Source organism: Larus michahellis, chromosome 1 (assembly GCF_964199755.1).
Source record: "Larus michahellis chromosome 1, bLarMic1.1, whole genome shotgun sequence".
In the NCBI taxonomy this organism is placed as follows: domain Eukaryota; kingdom Metazoa; phylum Chordata; class Aves; order Charadriiformes; family Laridae; genus Larus; species Larus michahellis.
Window position 1 is genome coordinate 11,327,468 of NC_133896.1, and position 24,317 is coordinate 11,351,784.

The 24,317-nt window shown below is 39.3% G+C and overlaps 1 protein-coding gene across 7 annotated transcripts in view; it reads left to right on the forward strand.

Moving 5' to 3' along the window:
• The window catches only part of CACNA2D1 (calcium voltage-gated channel auxiliary subunit alpha2delta 1), a 426,351-nt gene that overhangs the window by 45,202 nt on the left and 356,832 nt on the right, over nt 1-24,317 (forward strand). For all 7 annotated transcript variants that reach the window (XM_074592546.1, XM_074568628.1, XM_074572617.1 and 4 more), the window contains exon 2: nt 10,473-10,554. In XM_074592546.1, coding sequence (XP_074448647.1) covers nt 10,473-10,554 — 82 coding nt within the window. The remainder of the gene's footprint in view (nt 1-10,472; nt 10,555-24,317) is intronic.

Here is a 24,317-nt window from a genome sequence, read left to right on the forward strand (position 1 = left end):
ATTCTCACTGAGGTAAATTGGTGCACATACATGTGGATGGATGTGCATAAGTAAGTTTCTGAATATGTTCCTGGTTTGTATGAAACTCTTTCTTTTTTCCTTCAGTCTCTTCTTTACTGGTATCCAGTATGCCATATTTTAATTTCCTTATACTTTTTTTCTGAGGCTAAAATGTAATGCTTATTAATTTTGGAAAAAAGTAATTTCAATATAAATTATTGTTAAAGTATGAGTCTGATATGCTAAACACAACTGATAATCTTTTTTGCCTGAAACGCCTTAGCAAAATCGTGCAGTTAAGCACTTTGAAAAGTTCCATTACACTGAGATTTACTTTTCAATTATTTTTTTAAGACATCCTTTTTCATTTTCTGAAGGCATTATACCATTAGTAGACTTACCATATAATATAAAACCATCAAAAAATAGCAGTGTTTACTTTGCGTAGGGACCAGCTTCTAATCCAGGTTCCATTGCTTCAGTACTGGAATGACTTTAGTGATGTGTGTGAGATTCAGTTTCAGTCTCCTTTTTACCAAACTGAATGTATGATTTTAGTGGAGTATCTGTGTTTGTATTATGTGTTAGTATGGGGCCTACAGGAAGGATCAGGGAGTGTTACGATAGGACACGGGGTAACGGCTAGGGTAGATTAAGAAAGAGGGTAGATTTAGATTGGATATCAGGAAGAAATTTTTTACTGTGAGGGTGGTGAGACACTGGAACAGATTGTCCAGAGAAGCTGTGGATGCCCCATCCCTGGAGGTGCTCAAGGCCAGGCTGGATGGGGCTTTGAGCAGCCTGGTCTAGTGGGAGGTGTCCCTGCCCAGGGCAGGGGGGTTGGAACGAGATGATCTTTAAGGTCCCTTCCAACCCAAACCATTCTATGATTCTATGATTAATAAACTTCATCCAGATTGCATTGGACACTCTTTAAATATGAGTTACCACAGGTGAAGCAAAGAGTGGATGAGAGGCATTTTAGGTTCTATTCTGGGGGAACTCCCGTGGGGGCAAATACACCCAGGTCTCTCCGGAGGCTGCTCCTCCATGAAACATTCAAGGCCAGGTTGGATGGGGCTTTGAGCAACCTTATCTAGTTGAAGATGTCCCTGCTCATTGCAGGAGGGTTGGACTAGATGGCCTTTAAAGGTCTCTTCCAACCCAAACTATTCTGTTCTATCATTCTATGATCTATATGCTAGGCCATATGTTAGACCATTGCAATTTAAAACCAAATAACTGTGTTTCATCTAGTACAGATTAGAAACGAATTAGGGCTTCTTCATTTTGAATTTATATTTCTCAGCCATAGAAATGGTAACTAGATTTTGAGTGTTTGTTTTTTCAATGCTAAGCAATAAATGATACTAGATGTATATCTGATTGTAAAAGCCTTTAATGAAATATATCTGAGGATTACTGACAGTCATTTGAGCTGAAAATCTGTTATGTCTTCTCTGTTAAACTGTTTTAGCACTATAATCTTTGATAATTAAAACATAATAATTTTTAAGGAGTTCTTTTTACAGCTGATGGTGATGTTGCAGCTGATTCCATTTGTCAGGCTCACATTAAAGATTGAGCTTAAATTATTAAATGATATTTTGTGCAACAGTAATTTCCATTAGAGGATATTTTTCATGTTATTTGCTAGGAAGCTTCAGACTCCAAAAGAACACTTTTGGCAAAATGAAGGGAAATATTTGTGAAGCAGAAGCTGTAATTATGAACATGTGTGGCTAAACACCTGTCAGCCACTTGGTTTGTACTGAAAAAACGGATAAAATAATATGACCATGCCCTGATCCTGGCTCTTGAAAGTGAACACCATATTTAAGGAATTATTTGGTCAGTCCTGTTTAAATTCTGGATGCTTTGGGGAATCTACCACACAATTATTAAAGTGATAAGTGCAATTACAGATGAAGAACTGAACTGAAACATGAGGAGAGGGTATTTCAGTGGGAGTGAGCAGCAGGGGGTGGGTCCAACCACTGGGTCAGAGGGTGCTGTTCCCAGATCCATCCTTGAAGTCTTCTGATGGAGATGTTTAGGCAAGGTTTTGCTGGAAGGTGATGGCAAAATAGCCAATCAAGCTGTGCTCCATGGCTACAAAAGAGATGTCAGGGTGAAGGAGTTAGTTGGGCCTAGAAGTTCTGGGTAAGGATGGAGAAATGTTTCTGCTTTTCTACGCACTGGGGCAAACACTGAGCAGCTCACAGTGCCATCCACAGTTGACCATTTCCATCCTGGAACCTGCCTCTGGGACTCAGTATTAAGAAGCAAACCATTTGTTAGGACATAGGCAGTCATTGAGGTGTGACAGGTCTGCCCTTCACTTGCCAAAGTCCTGGAAGTCAGTGGTGGAACTTAAATCTCCTGAGCTGCTGGCCAAATTAGGAGGCCATTCCTTCTCCTTCTGTCTGTACCAATGCTGTTCATCACTGGGTTCCTAGTGCCCCATTTATCTGTGGTATACAGGGGTTCCTTGAAAGAGCAGTTGGTAGAGCAGTCATTAGCAAGTGCTCCTGTGTGCTTGTTCTGTGAAGGCTACGATGGAGAATAACTAGGTTTATATAGAGAAGGAGTATTTGGAAAATTGTTGGAAAATCATAATAGCTTCTGTGACTGGATGGCTTAAACATGTGAAATAAAGCTCAAAAATCCCAAGTCTAAACATTAAAATGTCTGCTACTAAAAATCAAGTCTATCCCGAAGAGTTTTCTGTCTACATTGACCCTTTCTACAGAATGACAGATATGACACAGAAATTATGTCTTACTCCCCAAACATTTCAATTTGACAAATGTAAAATAACTCTTCCAAGCAAGGATTTTACATTTTGAAAACAAGAAAGAGCAAGAGGGTTCCTCTGGCCCTGGCTATTGGGACTGTCTTATATCTGGAAAGTCCTTGCAGACTACATGGACAGCAGCTTGTCACATTTGGGCAGATAAGACAAGTCAGCAAGGGCAAAGAAACAAAGTACCATTTTTTCATCTTCTTGCCAACAGAGGAAATGTCTTTGCCTATGAAGTAGATGATGCGTTTTGTGCATCTATTTGCATGCACAGAGATAGCATAGCTTCCCTATTTTCCTCACTCAGCTAAATGTCATGAATTATTCTGTGCTTTGCTTTTATTATATAAAAGTTCTTCCAAACATTTATACAAAACTGAGTGATATATTTTTCAACAGATAGCTGGCGGTGGATATACATGCCCGTATCATTATCACATTGGAATAAAGTGGGATCTCACAACACTTGCAGCACACCCCCCTCTCACTTAAATTTCTGAATCCTTGACTTCTTTGCAAATTGTTATTTAGTATCTGTAGTTTTTATACTATACTTGTAAGCTGTCATACCTTGGCAGAGTCCATTAGAAAATTTCCAAACAACAGAAAGAGGAGTATTGGAGGGCTGTAAACCACCCTGAGGGGTTCATAACCATAGAAGTTATAGAATGAGGTCAGCGTGTCTCAAGATGGTGAATTTAAATCTCCTCCTCTCTGTGGCATCTCATTGGGCTGTTACAAATCCTATAATAAGATCTGGAAAATTCACAAATGCTTATGTGGATGACTTTGCATTATTATTTTTTTTTTTTTTACATCACATCTAAATTACATAACCCTATTTTATTCATTTTCTGGCTATGCAGTGGAGGCTCAAGAGCTTGATTGGATAACCAAGATTTTAGTGATCTTTGCATCAGTCTTTCCGTACCCAGTCCTTTTCTTTCCCTGATTTAGAATCAGTGGGATCTTAGCACACTATGACAGTTTGTTCAGCATTTCACAAAACCTGCTTTTATCACTCCTTCCAAAGTCTGGTTCTCTAGAAATCTATCCATCCACCCACGTACCTGAAATACGAGTACTGTCAGCTTAATAGGTCATCAAAATATATAGTGGTATTAAAACTCAGTAGTTTTGCAGTTGGAGGTCTAAATGGAGCAACATGGGTAATTTCTGGGGAGAAGGTTCGTAATTCCATTGGAACATATGTTCTTCTTTCACATGCCTTCTATAAATTACAATAACAGTTTCTGTTTGCCCTTTAGTGTTGCCTAAGAGGGACAAAAAAAGGTTGAGAATCCTGCTTTTATAATAATTTTGTAGACTTTCCCCTCTCCTTCACAGACAGCAAATCTTTGAAAAAGCATCTGGTCCTGCAAGTGAAGGTTTTTTTCTAAGCAAGAAAATAGAGTGGGGTTAGCTTGAAAGAATATATTAAGGCTTGCTCTCTCACCGTTTCTGAGTCTAATTTCACTTATCTTCATTTTCCAAACACCACTTTTCTGTTGAATTTGGAGCAATATGTTATACAGTTTTTTTCCTTTTTGATAATCTAAGAAGCATTTGCCTATTTTAAAAACACTTCTTCCTCTTGTTACTTACAGCTTTCATTACTTGAATTGTTGACATTTTTGTATGCAAGAACTATTGAGAAACTTAAGCAAAATGTAATCTTAATAGAGGAAGAGCTGGATATGGCTCTCCAACATACCAAGTGACTTCAATTGGCAGAGTTAAGTTCTACGCCTACCTCTTTAGATTATAAAATATTATCCAAGCAGAAGTCAGCTAATGGACCTTAAATTAGTGTGAGTGGTCTCTAAAGCTATGGCCTATAATTACTTTAATCTATTTTCCTTGAAGTCAGCAGAAAAAAATTGCATCAGTTTCAGCAGGAAAAAGGTTATAGCCAGGCTGCCCTACATCTAGATCTCTTGGTTTCTTTTACCCTTGTAATTGAGCAGTGATCTGTTCTGCAAGTATGGTTTGGTATATGGCTTTAACATAAAAACAGGATTTAATGAAGTTAAAAGGATTTCCTAGGCTGGCACCTACTATAGTAAGTTCTGCTTGGAGCATGACTAGGGGTGTACCTGTGAAAATCGACTGACTTTAGGAAATACAATTGTCTTGCTTTAAAAAAAAAAGGAAAGAAAGGAAAAAAAAAGGAAAAAAAGGTAAAAGAAAAAAAGAAAAAATGCTTTCTGTGCTGTCAAAGTAGCTGTTAATGCTGTGTTGATTAACAGTATAATGTGGATGGGCAGCTCTGGAGTGTTCTGGCTGTTTCTTCATCAATCTGATCCAAGCCCAGGCGACAGCAGCAGGGTTGTACCTTCTAATTCCCCAGTAAATTACATGTGTCTGTCTGTCTTTAATCAGACAGTCTCCTTCATCATTCAAATCCCTTAGAAGTTGCTGTGGAAAGGCATGTGCACACTCCTTTTGTCTAGTCATTGCTTGATATGGGGAAAACCGGCGTGTGGGAGAAGGGGGTTAAAATCAGTTGTATCACAAAATGTAATCACCTTTCAGTGGAACACCCGTTGCAATGTTCATGCCAAACTAATAACTATAGGAACAAACTAGCCTTTTGTACAGGCTTTCTGTTGGTGCCCTTTGCAGAAAAAAAATAGCTGCTGCTTCTTTAAGTCGTGGGAGCTCACGTTTGCTGTGACAGCTTTCCAATTGTTAAATAAACCCTGACCATGAGCAGCTGTCAGACAGATATTGCACTACAGGCTTCAGTTAAAAGGAGCACCAGACAAGCATTTAAGTGCCTAAAGGCTCCTGTTTCATTTTTTTAAAGACAAACATTTTTTCAAAAAAATGCAATGAGATAATATGATTCCTTAACTGAAAAAAAAAAAAAGTTTAATTTTAAACATTCTGACAAATTTTCCAAATTTTCCCGTGATTGTGTCCATTTCTGAAAAACAGTCTATGAGGAGCATGAATTATCTCAAATGTACACTTTTGTCTGGTGGCAAGTTGGGAGAGTTGAGTTGCAGAAATGCTCATCTTAGACCTTGTAAATACTACTAATGAAGTTATTTAAATTCTTGTGGGAAGGAAAGAGTAATCATGATGAGTTTCCTCAGAGTTGTAGAATGCCATTTTATCATTTTTATTTTTGATAGTAATCTAGAGAAACCCTTTCTAAAGTATTACTTTTTATTATGTTGGACCCTGCCGTACTAGCTGCTATACAGGCAAGTAAGAAAAGGACAGTTTCCACTATAGAAGGTCTAATATTTAAAGGAAAATATACAGTCAGTACTGCAAGAAGCATTATTATTTACATTTAAGTTACAGCTGGGGAGTGAAATTGACATTAATTAGAATGAAGGTGGATTTCTTCCTATTCCATTTTACCCTAATCTGCCTAAAAGTCAAATGTGTAGCTTAGCTGTGCTGGAGAACGTGAACTAGGAACCAAAATTGTCCAGGGCTCCTATAGAGGCAATGTAGGAGGTAGGTAGGTCAGCTCACCTGGCTGAGAGAGAACGGGTCACCTCTGGGGGTGCCTTTTTCTATAGACTGGAGCAGGGGCCTAGTTTAATTGCAAAACTAAAACAAAAAAAAGAAAACAAAAACCAGTCTAGGTGACTAGCTTCAAAAGGCAAGGTGTGGAGGCAGGAATTCTAGACAATATATAAGAAGTATTTATTGAAAAATCAGGAATGTTTTTGTGAGTTAAAGAGGAAAATGATCCATATTTCAGTTACAAGTAATAGTAGTAGCAAGTAATTCATGCTTTTAAGGGTTACTTCTTCCAAAAATTCAAGTTTAACCAACTAACTAATATATCATCTCACCATTCCAGTTTCCTTTTAGGACAGAAAGGAATATATCCAGTAAAAATACAAAGCAGTGGGAAATGAAAAAAGTCAATTTAAAAATCAATCCTCCCTGTTTTTTTCTATCAACTCCTCTTAGAAATAACACCTAGAATTTTTATAACTGAAATGGATCATAAAAAAATCTCAGTATGTTCAGTTATTTATTTTATGCTTTTGAAAACACTTTTGGGTAATGGGTTTCACTTTTTCAACTTTCATATACCTCATTCTTTCACACAAAAAAAATAGGAACCTTTCAAAGATGGAAGATGATAGCATTTTTTTTTGTTTTTGTTCATACTCGTGCTTATGAGCTAGCTGGTACTGTTCTCACTAATACGCATGATGGGCTTAAAGCTATGGTAAACATAATATACCATAAAAGGTGATTTTTAACACACTGATTTCTATACAGAACTAAATGTTTATATAATATAAGGGCTTTGTGGAGATTTGTGGAGATTTAAACCAGGAAGTTAATTTATTTTACACCAGACTTTGGAAAGCAAAGTACAGAAGGAAAGGTTTGGGAGCACTAAAACAATAATGGAATCAATTGTAATAGTCAATGAAAATGTAATTAGTCCCTAAATCCCAACATACATCACTTTCATGTGGCCATGTTAGAGATGTAGGATGTGAATGAGCAAAGAAATAAGGCAGCAAGAGTACTCTTGGTGACTCAAATCGTGCTGGAAACAAGTCACTAAAGAATGGCAAAATAGCCTGAAGATTGGTCAAATCACACAAAGGGTAAGAAGTATCAGGAAAGATCTAGAGAAAGGGCTGCTCAGTTAGACCTGTTAAAATATTGTGTCCATCTGGAGGTCTTTCCTGTAGCATTCTTTGTTTTATAAGTGTTTAATGAGATGTTAAACCCTGCAGCAGAGAGTTGTGGTGGAGCACTGGAGGACAAACTCATGGAATCTCCAGTCTTTTTACTCATTCTGCTACCACTCCCTGGCTTTCTCAGGATTTGTGAAGATAGTGGGGGATATACCAAGTTAAGAGGTAGGCCCATTTTGAGGTAAACCTCTTTTCACATTGCTATGTTGAGGTGGTACCTCTGGAAACGACATATCAGTAAGATTTCCATTGAAGACACTTGGTAAAGCCCTTCTTCCAATACACACTCCTGTAGTTTGCCATAAAAAGGCTCTATTGGTAGTGAAGGGGTTTACCCTTACTAATTCATTAGCAGTTTATTGCTAATCAGCTATGAGATGACTGAATTCTTAACAACTGTTCTAGTACCTATCAGTCCTTTTGAAGTGACAGGGAGTTTATCCCAGTAAGCACTTTGTACATTCCATGTTACACTTTTTTTTACAACTTTCATAATTTTCTGTGAATCGTTTTTCTTCATGGAGAATTCAGTGAGTATTTTGTACAGTGGAACTCCTCCTGTCAAGACTTTGGAACTATTTTATTTAGAAGCATTGATTTTACAGTCTTTTAAGAGTTTTTTAAAGCTTGGCCCAAATTAGAAAAAATACCTGCAAGCTAAAAATATTGTTCATGGAAATCTACATAATCACAACCTGTGTGATAAGTTCTCCCCTCGCATTATTGATTTGACGTACATAGTTGTTCAATCAATATAGTTTTCTTCCAAAAATTTTGGGATTATAGCTCAGCATTCTGCCATCTGGACTAGAAGTCGGTCTTCGTTGAGTGCACTGAGAAGATTTTCAAGGGTAGACAATCTTCTGAAAGCTTTTTGCCCCTGGGAACCAGATCAATTAAAATTGCTCAGTGATGAATGAAAGTAGTGAAATAATTTCAGTCTAAATTTCCATTCCTTTTTTTTTTTTTTTTTTAATTCAGGGTGTTTGAATATATGTGGTTTTATATGTCTCTAACACCTGGAATCCAGTGAAGAAATAATGGAAGTGCTGTACAGACAGAGTGAAATCACTGTTCTTTATCCAAAGATTTGTAAGGGAAAAATAAAGATATGACACAATAGAAAATAAAGGATATGGCACAATAGACAATAGATGAGCGTGTCAAACAAACCAGGCCAGGGGCTGGAGGGAGGATGAAAACAGTTGTATCATGGGCAGAAGCTATGGTTAAAGAGAAACCATGATTATGACTTGCTAGTTCAATTTCTGCAACAGATTTTTTTGTGAAGGCCTCAAAGATATTTTGAGCCAACCCTTAAAAAAGGTGGTGTTTACTGTGTCAGAGTTTTCGCTTGTGGCAAATAGGATTCATATAGAATTCATGAGAGACAGTGTATTGGTTGGAGAGAGACCCATTATTGATTGAGAAGAGGGATTTTTCTTGAATCTGGCACTGAATCTCAGTACCTTCCTGTCTAGGTACTTCCCATTCCTAGCTGTGCACCTTTTGGGCTGCCAGAAGGTCCATCACGCTAAGTGTCATAGCCCCAAATCTTTTGTGTTTGGATAACTAATTGCTTTCTTCAAAAGCATGAGGAAGGATCCTTTAATAAAGGTAACCAAGTTACAACCCCGTGATAGAGATTGCGCCCTTTTAAGATATAGTTTGTGGTTTAACAAAAAATGTATTAATGGCCATGGAAATAAGGAGTAAAATCAGTCCTCCATGTCCTCTCTTAATCTTCCAAATTTTCCATATTGCAGCAAAAAAGAGTCTCTCTTTTTCCTGTCTTTTTTACTTTCATGAATAATCTAAGCAGTCATTCCTTGGGCATCAGATTAAGGCTAGGAAATGGCTAGGATAAATATGTGTATCTGTTCCAGGTCTCAGAGCAGAGAGCTATGATAGTGACAAGGATAGATGAGTTGGAGTTCAAACTTTCTGGCTAGGCAAGCGATAGAGCCTTCTTCTGAACATGGACCTCACTGGAACAAACTTGTACCATGGCTCCTTTCCTACTACAAAACGTGACATGGCACAGAAACATAAAAACTGTATTGGATCCAATGCTTTTCCAAAGAGTCAGGTTTACTGGGCACAGGGAGCTGAGCATGCACACCAGCAAATCCCCGCCTGTTCCCTGGTGAAAAACAGCAGCCAGGCGCAGATGCGCGTTGCCAAAACAGCTTGTGCCACCTGTGCCCGCTGCTGTCTGTCCTGCTGCTCCTTCCTTGGAGTGTCCAGAGAGTGGCTATAGATCAGAAGATTTATTCTGGTTTGTCAGCCTGCTCCCAGTTGCTGTTTTTTGCTGCTTTTGCTATCTGTTGTGAGAGGGACCTCAAAGCCCTCAGGAAAGGTGGTGGTGGGAGTGTGCTGCAGGTGAGGCAGGTTGTCCTGGCAGGCAGAGAACCAGCTCTGTTGCGGTGATCTTTGCTACAGCTAGTAATAGATAGGGTAGCCTGCTTGGTTTACAGCCAGCTTAGTGCGATGGCCACCACAGAACACTGTATGAGAAGAATCAGGTCATCAAGGCTGGGGAGAGGCTCTACTGAAAAAAGAAAAAAAAAAAAGGAAAAAAAGAAGGTAACTTAGGCTCTATCACATTTGGAAACAGACCTCGGTACTTGTCAACAAGAGGCAGCTAAAGTGATACACTTGATGGTGAAGACAGTGTCTGTCCTGGAGAGCATCTGACAAACTCCAGCTGATGAAAAGTAAAAGAACAAAAAAAGCAAGTGGCTTAGATTTGAGGCAGCAAAAGACCACCAGGGTGTAGCTTGAAGATTTTGGTGCATAACAAGCTTATTATTTTGTAGTAATCAAAGACAAGTCTTGTACATTTTGTATTCAATTTTATCAACATATTTATCAACATATGTCACCATATTCTGACTTTTTCCCCTTTCATATAATTGTATGCAAGTTCCATGTGCCAGTGGTCTGATTGGATGTCTGTCTTTTCTTTTTGGTTTCTGTAGGATAAAATCATGGGTAGACAAGATGCAAGAAGATCTCGTAACATTAGCACGAACTGCAAGCGGAGTGGATCAGCTTGCTGCGGTGAGTAAGAAGATGCACCTTAGACCGCAATAACTAGGAAGTAAAGTGAATGGTGTGCAGCATCTAGGCATTACAGTCATTTCATCCCAACATATTAAAAAGATTTTGGGGAATTAAACTCTGCAGTGCTTACTGAGAGAGAAATGGATAACATGGGCATCCATCAGTCCACTCTCTTAATGTTACAGCACTTGCTCATTGCTAATATTTAATCAGCTTTTCAGTATTAGACATAAGGCTTACCATTGTTGCAACACTTCCACCTGAAACCAGAGCTTTTATGCTATATGTTTGTCAAATATGGTATCCAGGAAGCAACCATTCACAGCAGTGGAAAATTCTGCTCTCTGTTAACAAGGGAGACTATTTTTCTGATACATATTTCCTGAAATGAGGCAGCTCCTGGTTAGAAGAAACATACATGAGAATGAAAACCACTTTTATTCAGCTGTTCCAATTTCAGCCAAAGTGTGTGTTGGGGAAGAATTTACAATTCTTCTGTCATTGAGAGGAAGCTTTTGTGCTACATTCCATTCACAAAAGGTAAAAACACATCTGAGATTACAGGAAAATGAAATCACAATTCAGAAAATGTCAGGATTACACTGCCTATACAACTTGGTGTGTATACATCACGATCCACTTGATCATACATTTCCCTCTCCTCATCCCTGCATGAATCCCATGGCCACTTCTGTGAACCAATGGGTCTCTGGATTGACGTAGAATGAAGGGAAATTTTGCTGTTACATCAGGAAAAGAAGTTATTCTGTCAGCCAGCAGAAGCCCTTGGCGTTGGGGAGCTGAACATGAAGCCGTGAGATGTGGTTTTCAAACGTCACAATCTCCCTAAATGATCCATGAAATGAATAGCAGCTGTGTTTCAAAGCCATTAAGAAACACACAGAAACATCAGGTGTGAAGTTTCTCAGATTGAACACTGTATATTAACGTATTCTTTTGACCTTAATGACTTTTTGCCCAGACATCCATGTGTTTCATGTGAATCCTGCCCCAGAAGGACATTTTCTCCTTACCAACTGTAAGAGGAGGCTAGCTGACTAACTCAAATGTCCCCATTTACATTGTGGAAGCTTCAGTTTAGATGAGATCACCCCTGCCCTATAGAAGCAAGGGCTGTGTCACTGCATGGACATGAGGAACATAAATGAGTTTATTTTAGTTCTGGCCTTTCCTAATTTGAGCGCTTTGTATTGCAACACAATTAAAGTTATATGCTTTAGATGCACTTTTTATCTTAGAAAACCCCAAACAAACTGAAAACAAGATCTTGCCACAAAGCATCAGATAGATTGATACACACATGAGTTTCCAGCATACCAGAATAGGATCTCAACAGCACAGAAATATCTATCACTTGAGCTTTCTGGGGAAACCGTAAGGTTTACCCAGCGTGGAACACTGATGGTAGTTTTTGTAGGTGGATTTCACAGGGATCTGCTGGCAGAGACCAACAAGGCTTGTGAATCATGTCTCCCTCTCCAGGTTTTGTTGAGGGGTTTCTGCTAAGAGAAGGGAGGGCCCTTTTTGCTCATCTGCTCTAGGTGTGATCTGTTCTCTTCTGAACTCGCGGTGCCTCTTTTTCCCCATTGTCTCCTCATTCAGTATCATACCTCTGATCCACCACTGGACTTTCCATTCCATTCCTGCTGTTCTGTGTGAGCTACCTTTCATGTCTCCTCAACATATTCTGTTTCTGTCTCAGTTTCTACCTTTGCTCTCTGGCCAGTCTGCCTTTCTCCCTTACATTGACTTCTTATCTCTATTTTAGAATCTCTCTCCTCAGCTTTTTCCAGTGCAGCGCCTCTCCCTCGACTCTTTAGTTTGCCTCAGCATTTCCAAAACATTCTGTCCAGGTGTGTGTGGCCAGCCTGCCCCAGTGCTCCTATTGCATCTCTTCTCTTTCACAGCTATTCTTCCCCCTTCTCACCTTTCGCTCCATCACTAGTTCTCGGTCCCAGACCTGTAATTTTCTCCTGTATTCTTTTTCTATTTCTCCTTCCCTTCCAGTCTCTTCTGTCCTTATTCTTTGCCTGCCATTTTTTCAGTTTGTTATCTCCTACTTTCATATACCTATCTCTTGCCCTTCGTTCTTTGTTAAGTTTTCATCTTCTCTTTCTCCCACTGCTGAGACCACAAGGGTGTAGAGATCACTTGTGAGACCACAGCAAACCTGAACTTTAGCTGCAGAGGTATGACGTTCTCTAGGAGTGATGCTCTCTGGGTTGGAATACACCTCTGTGTAGGTTCTCAGGGATTTGGCTGATGAAATCTCTTCAGTGACCTGTAGGTGCTTTTCAGGCTAAAATTTGTTAAACACCAAGGATCTTTGAACACACATGTTGAGTTTTTAATCTATAGTGCAGGAGCAGTAGGGTATTTCAAAGGGAAATGAGTTGCAGAGGATTTCTAACTTCAGCAAAACAATGAGTTAATGTCTCCACCATTTTGCCTGGCATTTCCATGCAAAGACTACCGAGTAAAATAGATAATGAGAAGCCAAGAGATTGACGCTGTCACTCTTTTTTTCCCCGAGGAAAATGTTAGTTTGTGTAGTTAATATTCAGCAAATTTACTAGCCGCTAAAACAGTCTTACAATGAGAACTGCTGGGCAAACATAATAATACATAGTGCTACCAGCCACACTTAACGTATACCACAGTGACATTCACGCTGAAGAAAAAGATTAGTCTGTGAATACCGTAGGTAAGGTTCTTTTTGAAAGTCAAAATTTAGAGCAAACTTCAAGGAAATAATATGTTGTCTCACAGGGTATCCACAAGGTGGTCAGTATGTGCTTGTAATCCTAGGATTAAAAGCATGAAAGGGGGATGTTTCCATGTAAAATAGCCTTCTGTATCAAAGCCATTTGTTTGACCTGAATTGCATGATGTCTTTCTCTAACCACAAGGTTTTAATTAGCTCTCTTGCCTGCAAGGGAGAATGCAAAGCCCTGAGAGGTGTGAGCCATGAAGTCTCTCCTTTTTTCTTGTTTACAGGCTATTGTCACTTTCCCATTTTTGAATGGCATCCTTTTTTTTTTGTCTGCTTGCTGCCTATTAACAGTTAGTCAAGTCTCTTCTGAAATAAACCACAATCTTGGAAAAACGGAGACTGCAAGACATTAAAAACAGCATGCTTGCACGCCTGTCATTTTTATTCACAGAACTTGCCTTCAGTTGCTCAAGCTTTAAAAATACTTAACAGTCAGAGTGAATTTGCAGCTTTTTTTCTGATTATTGCTCCTTCTAACTCCAGAATTGTTTAGACCAAGGCTGTAGCGTTCACGTGTTTGGAAAACTTCAAAAAAGAAATAAAGTTGTTTGTTTTTTCTTCTCCTTCTCCCTTCAAAAGCAGAATGACTAATACAAAAAGAAGGAGCAGACTGCTCCTATTGTAAAACAGTAGATGTGACTTTCTGTGAACAGCTGTAGAAGAAGAGTGTGTAGGGTTGGCAAGCTGTACTTTGGTCAGACAGGTTTTTGGTAGGAGAAATGTCTTTCCTTGTTCTAGGGAAAATCAATCTTAATTTGGCCAAGTGATGAGGTTAAAGCTCAGAGCAAGGGCGTGTAACAGATAATAACCTTTAAAAAGCCTGGCCAACCTCTCCCTGGACTCAGGGAAAGAATTCAGCTGATTCAGCTGAAGTTACAATCTGTGTCTGCTTCATACAATTGAGTCTTTTATGAAGATCTCTCAAGTGACCAAGATAGATACAAGTGACCACTTCCCTAGTCTGCTGGCCACACTATTTCTAATACAAGCCAGGATGCTGTTGGCCTTCTTGGCCACCTGGACACTCTGCTGGCTCATATTCAGTCAGCTGTCAACCAACATCCCCAGGCCCTTTTCCACCAGGAAGCTTTCCAGCCACTCTTCCCCAAGCCTGTACCACGGGGTTGTTGTGACCCAAGTGCAGGACCTGGCACTTGGCCTTGTTGAACCTCACACCATTGGCCTTTGCCTGTTGATCCAGTCTGTCCAGACCCCTCTGTAGAGCCTTCCCACACTCAAGCAGATCAACACTCCCACCCAACTTGTTGTTGTCCGCAAACTTACTGAGGGTGCACTCGATCCCCTCATCCAGATCATTGATAAAGATATTAAACAGAACTGGCCCCAGTACTGAGCCCTGGGGAACACCACTGGTGACCGGCCACAAACTGGATTTATTTCCATTCACCACCACTCTTTGGGCCCGGTCATGCAGCTTGTTTTTAACCCAGACAAGTGTACGCCTGTCCACACCATGAGCAGCCAGCTTCTCCAGAAGAATACTGTGGGAAATGGTGTCAAAATCCTTACTGAAGTGTAGGTAGACAAAGCACAAAGGAAACATCATCTTTAATTTACAGGTGTGCCTTTACTCACCAATTGATCTTTGCCCTGAAGAGAGAATCCTGATCCAAACAAGAATTGAGCTCAGATTTTAATTTTTCCATTTAGAGCTTTAACTCCAGACCATTCTTCCTCTGAATTAGTTGTGATAAATACTGCTTTGCTGATATGAATCAACACGAATACTAGTACCATCTAAACCGAAGTTCTGTTATCAGTGACATCGATCATGTAGTACCTCCTTGTGTCCTTCAAGTCTTATCTATACTGTCTGGGAGTGGTCTCAAAATAGTCTTCCAAAAAGAATTTTAAAGCATGTTTTTAAATACTAGGTTTTTTGACATTATTAGGAGTTCAGGTGAGATCTGGAGAACTCCAACTTGGGTTTTATACCAATATAAAATCCTCATTACAATAATGCAAAGATTGCTTCAATTAGGCAGGAAGTCGGGATTCAGGATGCCAAAACACTCAGCTGGTTGAAAACTGGCAGGGCTTCACTGACTTCAGTGGATTACACTGATTTACATTTGCTAAGAATCACACCTAACAACATTTAATTTACAATTCAAGCAGGTAAAAAGTACTTTGAAAAAAACCCAAACAAACATTTTTACACAAGAAAGAGGCTATAGCTTGATCCTACTGCTGCTGTAGTTCCCCAGCTGAAAAGTGTATTGTTGGGTCCTTTCTATGATTTAACATATTTTTTTTTCCCTAGAAGAGCAAAGGGAATGTTTATAAGAAGGTGTTCCATATACAACAACTTGAGACTTGAAAGCAGGAATACAGTATACACAGGAAAATCTTTGTTAAGGAGGTACAAGATGTCCAACGTGCTTCTTTAAATGTCTCTCAACAAAGGCACAGCTTAGTATATGCCCTTTAATGTCATAAATATTGTGTTTTTAAATAAAAACCCCCAGTCATGTAATTGTGCTTTCAACTTAAAAAGGTTCATGCAACTTTGTCTTACTCATGAGCTCTCTGTGCTGTCAGGCATTATGAAGCTGCTGGAAATGATATGCAGTTTTTACAGAACAAATAGACTTCTAGTAAAAAATAGGAAGGAATAGAGAGCACCTTAACAGAATTTTAAAATCCATGTAGCAAAATAAATATTGAGGATGTATCAGATCTCAGTAGCTTAATTTAGCAGTAAGCATTATGTCTTAGTAAAGGCAAAAAGCTGCACACAAAGTTCAAAGTCACATTCTATACCTATATTCTATACCTATATTCTGTACCTACCTCAGCACGCAGTAAAAAATACGTGAAGAGCCTACTGAACTACAGAATTAAGTAAATAAATAGTCCCATTTTGATGGAGGTATGCTCAACTTCCATTTTTACATAGACCTTTCACAGCAAAGGCCCAGGATTAAGCTAATTGACAGCTCTTTTAATCTAATAAACTACAACAAGTAGGCTTCTGACTTCCAGCTCCTAAAATACCTCTAGGGACAGGGGAGAGGAGGGAGGGATCCCTGCAGTACCCAAGAAAGGAGGACCTCGGAGCACAGAACGTGCCTTGTAGCAATGCAAGAGCTTGTCTGTTCCAAACTGATTGAAGAGAATCCTCTTTTACGTAAACACCGTATTAAAAACGTGGGTCTGTTGTAAGAGCTTTGACGTGACAAACACACTGGAGCTTCACTATGACTGCTACAGCAAAAAAATGTCATCTTGCACTGGGCAACCTTTTCAAGCAACGGCATAATTGAATGATACAGCAGATAGAGAGGCAGTTCCAAGGAAATTTAGTCTCTGAATCTGTTTCCTTTTTGATACGTTGCTGGAAAAACAATCCATGCATGATGTTCATAAGGCATGCTGTTATTACAGTCCCAGGAGCTGTAGGGTGAATCCGTATAGACTGACTTGGCCTTTAAATGGTATTCATACTGAGATAGAAATACCGTTTTTTTCCTCCAAAATGAGAGAGAACTAGAAAAGGATATTTGATATATGGTGAAGAGTTCCATTCACAGAATGAGTCCACCAACAACTGTTAGGAATTTTTTTTATTTATTTTATCTCTTGAATGCTGTTTTATAATAATTAGCTCTTTCTTGCTGAACAGCCAGCCGAGGTTCTGCATGAGCACATTTCCTCCATTGCTCAGTGTGAGGTCTATGTGCCTAACGCACAGATGGTGTGAGTCTGCTGAAGCGCTCAGATTGGCAGCAGATCCCCAGTCCATGCTTCTAGCTTTTCAGGTCTTGGTCAGTCTCCAGAGTTTAACTGAGATGAGTGACTTGTAAGAGAGACCGGTCGCTGATTTGAACTGCCCCGGAGTAGGGATGCTCAGGAAAGCTTCCTTCTGCCAGAAGGAATTATAACCTCGGGGTAATTTTCTGTTGGACTCATTGCAGATTTTAGCTAAGATAGTGTTGTGTTCTAGAGGCTCTATAGAGAGAGGCATTCCACTACCTCATTACCTATAGAAGCTGTCATATATCACTTGCCTTGTTCTCTTCATTACCTTTATAGAGGTCCGTGCAAGGGGAGGCTTTAGCAGCTTACTTGAACTTAATGTAAAATGTGTATCTGCATGAATTCTTCCTACTGTCATAGGCCGTCTGAAATTCCTGCCTCAAAAGGCCGTTTGACAGACAAGTTAAAAATAAAAGTTTTCATTCTTACTATTTTTCTCTATGATGGGCATGATACTTATGTGGCTCTTTATTTAAAATCATAATGTTAAAGGGATAAATTAACAAAGGCTTTATATAAATTTGAGATTATTTATTAAAAAAATTAAGCTGATTCATAGAATTGAAATTTCAACTTATTTTTACCAGCTTTATTACTTTTTTTTTTTTTTTTAAATACTATATTTATCAGGTTGGATTCAGTTTGAATATGCTTTAGCCAGAGGCGAAGTTTTGTACCTCATGCTATTCTCTGATGAACTACCAGATGGACCTAGGGTATATATGGCAAATTTCCAGAATATATTAGGTTCACCCTTTTTAAGGTTGAAATAGTAGAGAGGTTTATGATTAAGAAAAATATAAAGAAGAAATGCGAGAACTTGTTTTTTTTTGTTTTTGTTTTTTTTTTTTTTTAAAGTGGGTTTTATTTTAAGAATAACAACCCAAATAAATACATTTGGTTTACATTTCTGTGGAGATCTTGTCTATGGTCTTTGTAAGTCTGAATTTCACTTGGCTGTTCTGATTGCCATAGATTCTGAGAGGTTTGTCACTGTTTTGACCCTGAATTTTAAGAGACTTTTTACTTGTGACCAATAAAATATTAATATATTGGTGTGCATTCTTCATCCTTCTTCACGCCTGAAAATGGAAAATGTAACTAATACCACAACACTTGTAGGCACAACTTGCACAAGTGTAAAGCTGTTCTCTGTGTGCCCTGGGTAAATTCTCCAGTGCTTCAAGAAAGGAAAGCAAGTGCTTAAATGAGTTGAATATAGGAATTAAGTAAACTTTCATATTCAGTGAACAAATTTTGACACTCAGTGAAATTCACAAGATCTCAAGTCACAAAAATATTGTATCCTTCTTCTTTTGTCTCTTTTTGTTGTTCTCAATGGAACAAAAGACTAAATCACTTTTTTTAACATCAAATAAAATAGAGAGGAATTCTTATCCTCATAAAAAAGATTCAACTAAATTTTGAAGAGTCATTTTGAAATTAAAATTAAAAAAAACCACAAGTGTGTTGAAGTTGTTGAAGCACTTCTTGTACCCTCATTGGGCAGCTGGTTTTATATATGCTGAAACTTCCCTGAGTTCAGGGCATTTTTATGAGTGGTGCTGGTAGGTCTGTAACTGCAGTTTTCTGTGAAAGTGCACTTTGTTACGTTGTTTTTCTAAGAAGCAGGAGAAAAACCTGAAAGCAAGGGAACAACTCCTTAATTTTTTAAAATGCTTTCAGAAATGAGTAATAAAATAGATAGTTTACCAGAAAGTAGGATTGGACGAGTGGAATTTGTGTGAGGCTGGTGTTCTTAAAAGCTGGAATTCTTTCTAAGCATCAATTGGCTATTGTACACTATTTACATTTGTGTCTTTTGTTTCATCCCTAAGGCAAGGGCACCAGTTTGCTGTCTGAGTGGGGTGTGGTGAAGGGAAGTGAGGGCAGGATTACTTTTATAATGGAATTATGAAGGGGTTGGTAGAATGAAACATGGGCATTTCAGGTATTCATTGAGAAGCTGGAGTCCATTTACCAGAATTAAAATAATGTATGAGATGGGTTAGACTGGTTAGACATTCCTAAAATACAGTAACAGATTTTTTCGTAATACAGTATTTATAAAGGGATGTCCCATTTGGGTATACCACTGCCACTGCTGTGTTCTATGTGCAACCAAATACCAAAGCTGCAGGCATTAAAAATAGAATACCCTCCAAACTAAATTCTGTTGAGTTTACACATTGCTAACCAATGTCGAGATGTCAGGAAAATTAAATCACTTTTAAAAATGCAGTCTGGGAAATTTGAAGACACATCTGCAAGTTCTCTTTGTAATCCAAATGGAAATTAAGAGATTGTCAAAATACAGGGAGCCTCATTTATTATTTGCAGATGCTACTCTCCCTCTGTTGCCTTAGCAATAAACTGGCATTTTGAAGAGTTCCTTCTTCCAGCAAGCAAAATCAGCTGTAAGTCGCTGAGAATAAGTGGCTGCATTAGCAAAGCTTGGTCAGGCTCAAGGGAAGGGGTGGCCTAATATTACCATAGTTTTAATTACTATTTGACGATCTGAATAATCTTTGGGCAAAGCACTGTTCTCGGTTCATTTGTAACTTTTCATTAGCATTAACATTAATAAAATCTATACTTTTGGTGCCTACGTTCAGATAGCCTTCATAGAAACTGAGAGCAAATCAAAGATTTTCCTTAAAAAAACCCCACACACCAAAACCAAAAAACCTGAACATTATAGCTAACCAGTTTCCAAGTCCTGCAGTTAGTAAAATACCCAAAAGACTCTGCTAGTTCCCAATGACTTAAAATTACCTTTGGGAAGAGAGTCAGTAGGTGTTAAATTGCACTAAGAGCAGGTGAGGCAGGACAAAATTTCCTTTGAATAAGTGAGTTTGAAAAATTACATAAGTACCCACCTCAAAATATGCCAGAAATGCAGAAGAAATGCGAAACATTTTCTTCCTATTGTTCTTCTGTTACAAGAAGGATTCAGTTGTACATGTTGTACTCATCATGAGTTGGGATTTTTGGGTTCTCATCCAGTCCCAGCTAAAAGCCTGAGCTAAAACTGCTGTGAAACCGATAAATGATGTAGTCTTGTTACTTAATACCGCATTGCTATCACTATGAAATGAAATTGAATGCCTTAAAATACATTTTTCCTACAAAGGGGGATTTTTAGATCTGTTTTTGATCTTTGTACAACAGCAGAGGTACAAAGCCAAACTCATGTTTTGTGAAGGTTTGAATACAAAGTGATAATTATAAAAATTACTTCTTAATTTTAAAGTCCTCTAGACTACTTTGTTAATTATCAACAGTCAAACGTGTCTGATGATTCCATCCTACAAAGTATCCCTGATTATCTGCTTTCCTTTGAGTAGGCACCTGAGTGGGCCAGTTGACTCTGGCACTACTTATACTCTCTGCGATGCTAACTGAGGTGTAAGTGCTCCCAACATCTTGCAGAATTCAACCTGAATGTATTACTTAAGAATGAACTCTCTCTGATATTTTTATTTTTCCTAATGTGCACATCACTACTATGATACATTACGGTTTTCAGAACATCAGCTGCCCTGTCACTTGTCACCCCGGATCTTTACAGCAGTCAGTGATCAAGCAAGTGATTCTGAAAAGCAACAGATACAGTAAACTGTTGGGGTGGTTTTTTCCTTTGTGTTGTTGCCATGAATTTCAAGAATGAAGGCATCTGTGAGTTGCTAAGGAGCAGCTGTAATATTATTTATACATTATATATAGCAGAGAGTAAGACATATTTCAAATACCCAGACTGATTTCTTTGAACATACAGAATGCTCCTTGGGAAGGAGCGTTTTTCAGTGTGTTCCACAATGGATCACTTGTGATTCAAAGAAAAGAAATGTCTTGTGAGAAAAAAAAAAAATAATCTCTGGCACGTATTAGAAATAGAAAGTATTAGTATAACTTTGGAAATGGGATATGGTAGGAAGAAGATAGAATTTGCTCCCTCTGGCCAGATTATATAGTTGTTTGCAACTACTAAAAAATTGAGCTAAAGGAAAATATCTACAGTAATAAAAACTTAGCAAAAATAATCACTCACATGAATCGGAGTGGTTATTTCTTTTTTCTGACTTTTCCTGCTTCCACGATCTCTTCATATGTTTGGATGTCTGTCAAACGGCCCCCCGTCTCCACTTTTATTACATAAATGAGGACATGACATGTAACTTCATGGCACTCATAAAGCCAAAAAATTGAATTGTTGAATATGTGAGTGTTATTAGTTGATATTTCATTAGCTAAACAAAGTTATTAAAGCCGAAACTGTGATTCTCTAAAACATGTGGAATATTGTTGATAAAAGAATATAATTTTGTCTAAATATTTGTTTTGAAAATTGTAACATTACCCAATATTTCAATAAGAAATGTACTTCTATGTTTTCAAGCTACATGATTCCCTTTGTATCAGGATGAAATACTAATATTTTTTTGGCTCAATCTGTACGATTTTGTTTTGGTTGGGGAGAGGGAGAATGGAGAGCAACGAATGAGCTCAGAGCTCAGCAACAACCTGGGCCAATTTGAAGTAGATGTTTAAATTAGAAAAACTCTTAAGTTATCCCATTAGCTACATTTTTATTGGATATTCTGATATGTTGTTTTGGTTTTGTTTGGTTGGTTGCTTTTTTACATTTTAATTCAATAAAAAATTGTAAGGCAAATCTCTTTAGTCTAGGTAAGAGTGAACAGAAATCACAGAATCATAGAATAGTTTGGGTTGAAAGTGACCTTTAAAGGTCATCTAGTCCAACTCCCCCTGCAATACTCAGGGACATCTTCAACTAGATCAGGTTGCTCAGAGCCCCGTCCAACCTGACCTTGAATGTTTCCAGGAATGGGCCATTTGTTACCTCTCTGGGCAACCTGTGCCAGTGTTTCACCACCCTCATTGTAAAAAATGTCTTCCTTCTATCTAGTTGAAATCTACCCTCTTTCAGTTTAAAACCATTACCCTTTGTCCTACCACAACAGGCCCTGCTAAAACGTTTGTCCTCATCTTTCTTATAAGCCCCCTTTAAGTACTAAAAGGCCACTGTGGCGTCTCCCTGGAGCGTTCCCTTCTCCAGGCTGAACAACCCCAGCTCTCTCTGCCTGTCCTTATAGCAGAGGTGCTCCAGCCTTCTGGCAATTTTTGTGGCCCTCCTCTGGACCTGCTCCAACAGGTCCATGTCTTTCCCGTGCTGTGCGCTGCAGAGCTGGATGCAGTACTGCAGGTGGGGTCTCACCAGAGCAGAGTAGAGGGGCAGAATCACCTCCCTCGACCTGCTGGCCACGCTTCTTTTGATGCAGCCCAGGATACGGTTGGCTTTCTGGGCTGCAAGTGCACATTGTTGGCTTGTGTCCAGCTTTTTATTCACCCCCAATCCTTCTCAGCAGGGATGCTCTCAATCCCTTCATCCCCCAGCCTGTACTGATACCGGGGGTTGCCCCAACCCAAATGCAGGACATTGCACTTGGCCAGTAGGTTTGTCAGGCTCATAGAAGGCCAGTAAGTTGGTCAGGCAGGACTTGCCCTTGGTGAAGCCATGCTGGCTGTCTTGAATCACCTCGCTGTCCTCCATGTGCCTTAGCATAGCTTCTAGGAGGACCTGTTCCTTGACCTTCCCAGGCACAGAGGTGAGGCTGGCAGGTCGGTAGTTCCCGATGCTCTTGTATCAGAATGAATAAAGCTCTGGAAGTTCCTGTTCCTTTTGGTAACTATCAAGGTGACTTGGGTCCTTGTTCAGCCTTAAGTTTAGAAATCTCAAAGCTACATACATTTGTTAACACCCAGTTCCCAGCTAAATGTTAGCAAAGACCAAACATAATTCTTCAGTTCTTATTGGTTTTAGCAGAGAATTATACATTGAACAGAAGCAGCTTTGGTGTCCAGTGGCACCCAAAGCATTACACCCTGGATGGGATTTCAGAAGTTATCTTCAACCTGTCAGCTGGGCTGGACCCCAGCAGTGTCGCTCAGGCACCAGGGTATTTCTATGTCTTGTTCCCCAACAATCACAGCTCTGAATGCTCTTTTACTTTGAGGGCAGCTGTGTATCTAAGCTACTTCTCTGCATTTGTGATGTACTGTGCTGCAGCTAATAAGTCATCTGGGGTTGCTGGCACATGAAGTGTCTGTTGTAGAAGTAGTGGCTCTGGACGTGGCATCAGATTAGCTCTTTCACAGCCAAAGGTAATAAATTTTGGGTGGCTGCATGAAGAAACGTGCAAGCACTTGTGAAAAGTGTTCTCCAGTTCTTCCAGTTCCAGGCAGTTAATGCTGAGATAACGTAGTTTCTTTTGTGTATCTTCAACCTGAGTCCGGGAGGGAGGGGAGTTTTTAGCTCTGACTGCACAGTTTTAAGGGAGCTGGGTGCTGGTAACAGGGTCTGGCAGCAGCCTCAGACATGACAAGCAATGAACCAAGTCCAGGATTCAACCAGGGCCTCCAGGCAGACATAAAAGGAGACAGGGCCAGGGGTGGGTTGGATACAGGGCTACAGTGTGGGTTCAACGACCATCGAATCAAGAGGACTGCAGAGGAGCTTTAACATACATCTGAGGGGTCCATCTAGGAGACAGAGTAACTACGGCGTAAGGCCAAGACCCATCCAGGGGATAGGGCTGGAGACAGGCATAACTACACCATAACTCAGGACTGGGCTGAAATGGAGCCCGTGGGCAGAGGCGTACAGGCACAGGTTCCCAGTGAGGCAGGTTATGGTCATTGAGGACTATTAGTGCCCCATGGTGACAGAAAGCAAGAGACTTTTTGGAAGGATCAAGGGGAATTGGCCATGGGAGACCCTCTCCAAAAGCAGGGAGTGGGCAGGAAGAGATTTATTTTCAAAACATTTATTTAAGTTTTACTCTGTTCTGAAGGTTTTTAAAAATGTATTTAATAAGTTAATTAATTTGGTACACAAGCTTGTAAAACCTATCTCCAGATTTCACAAGCACTCTAAGTATTTTGGTGTAGTCACTTTCAGAAAAGATGGAGGAAGACCTGCCACAAAGTTTTGGTTGATTTGGTGTCCCAAGCTCAGTAGTATCTTTGAGCAGTAGTTTTACTATCACGGTAATCTCCAGCTGGCCCAGACTGATTATAAAGAACTGATTGTTGACAGAGGCGTCCCATCAGCCTAGCTGACCTAAGTGGTCTTGAAAGTAGTATTGAAATAATAACCACGTCA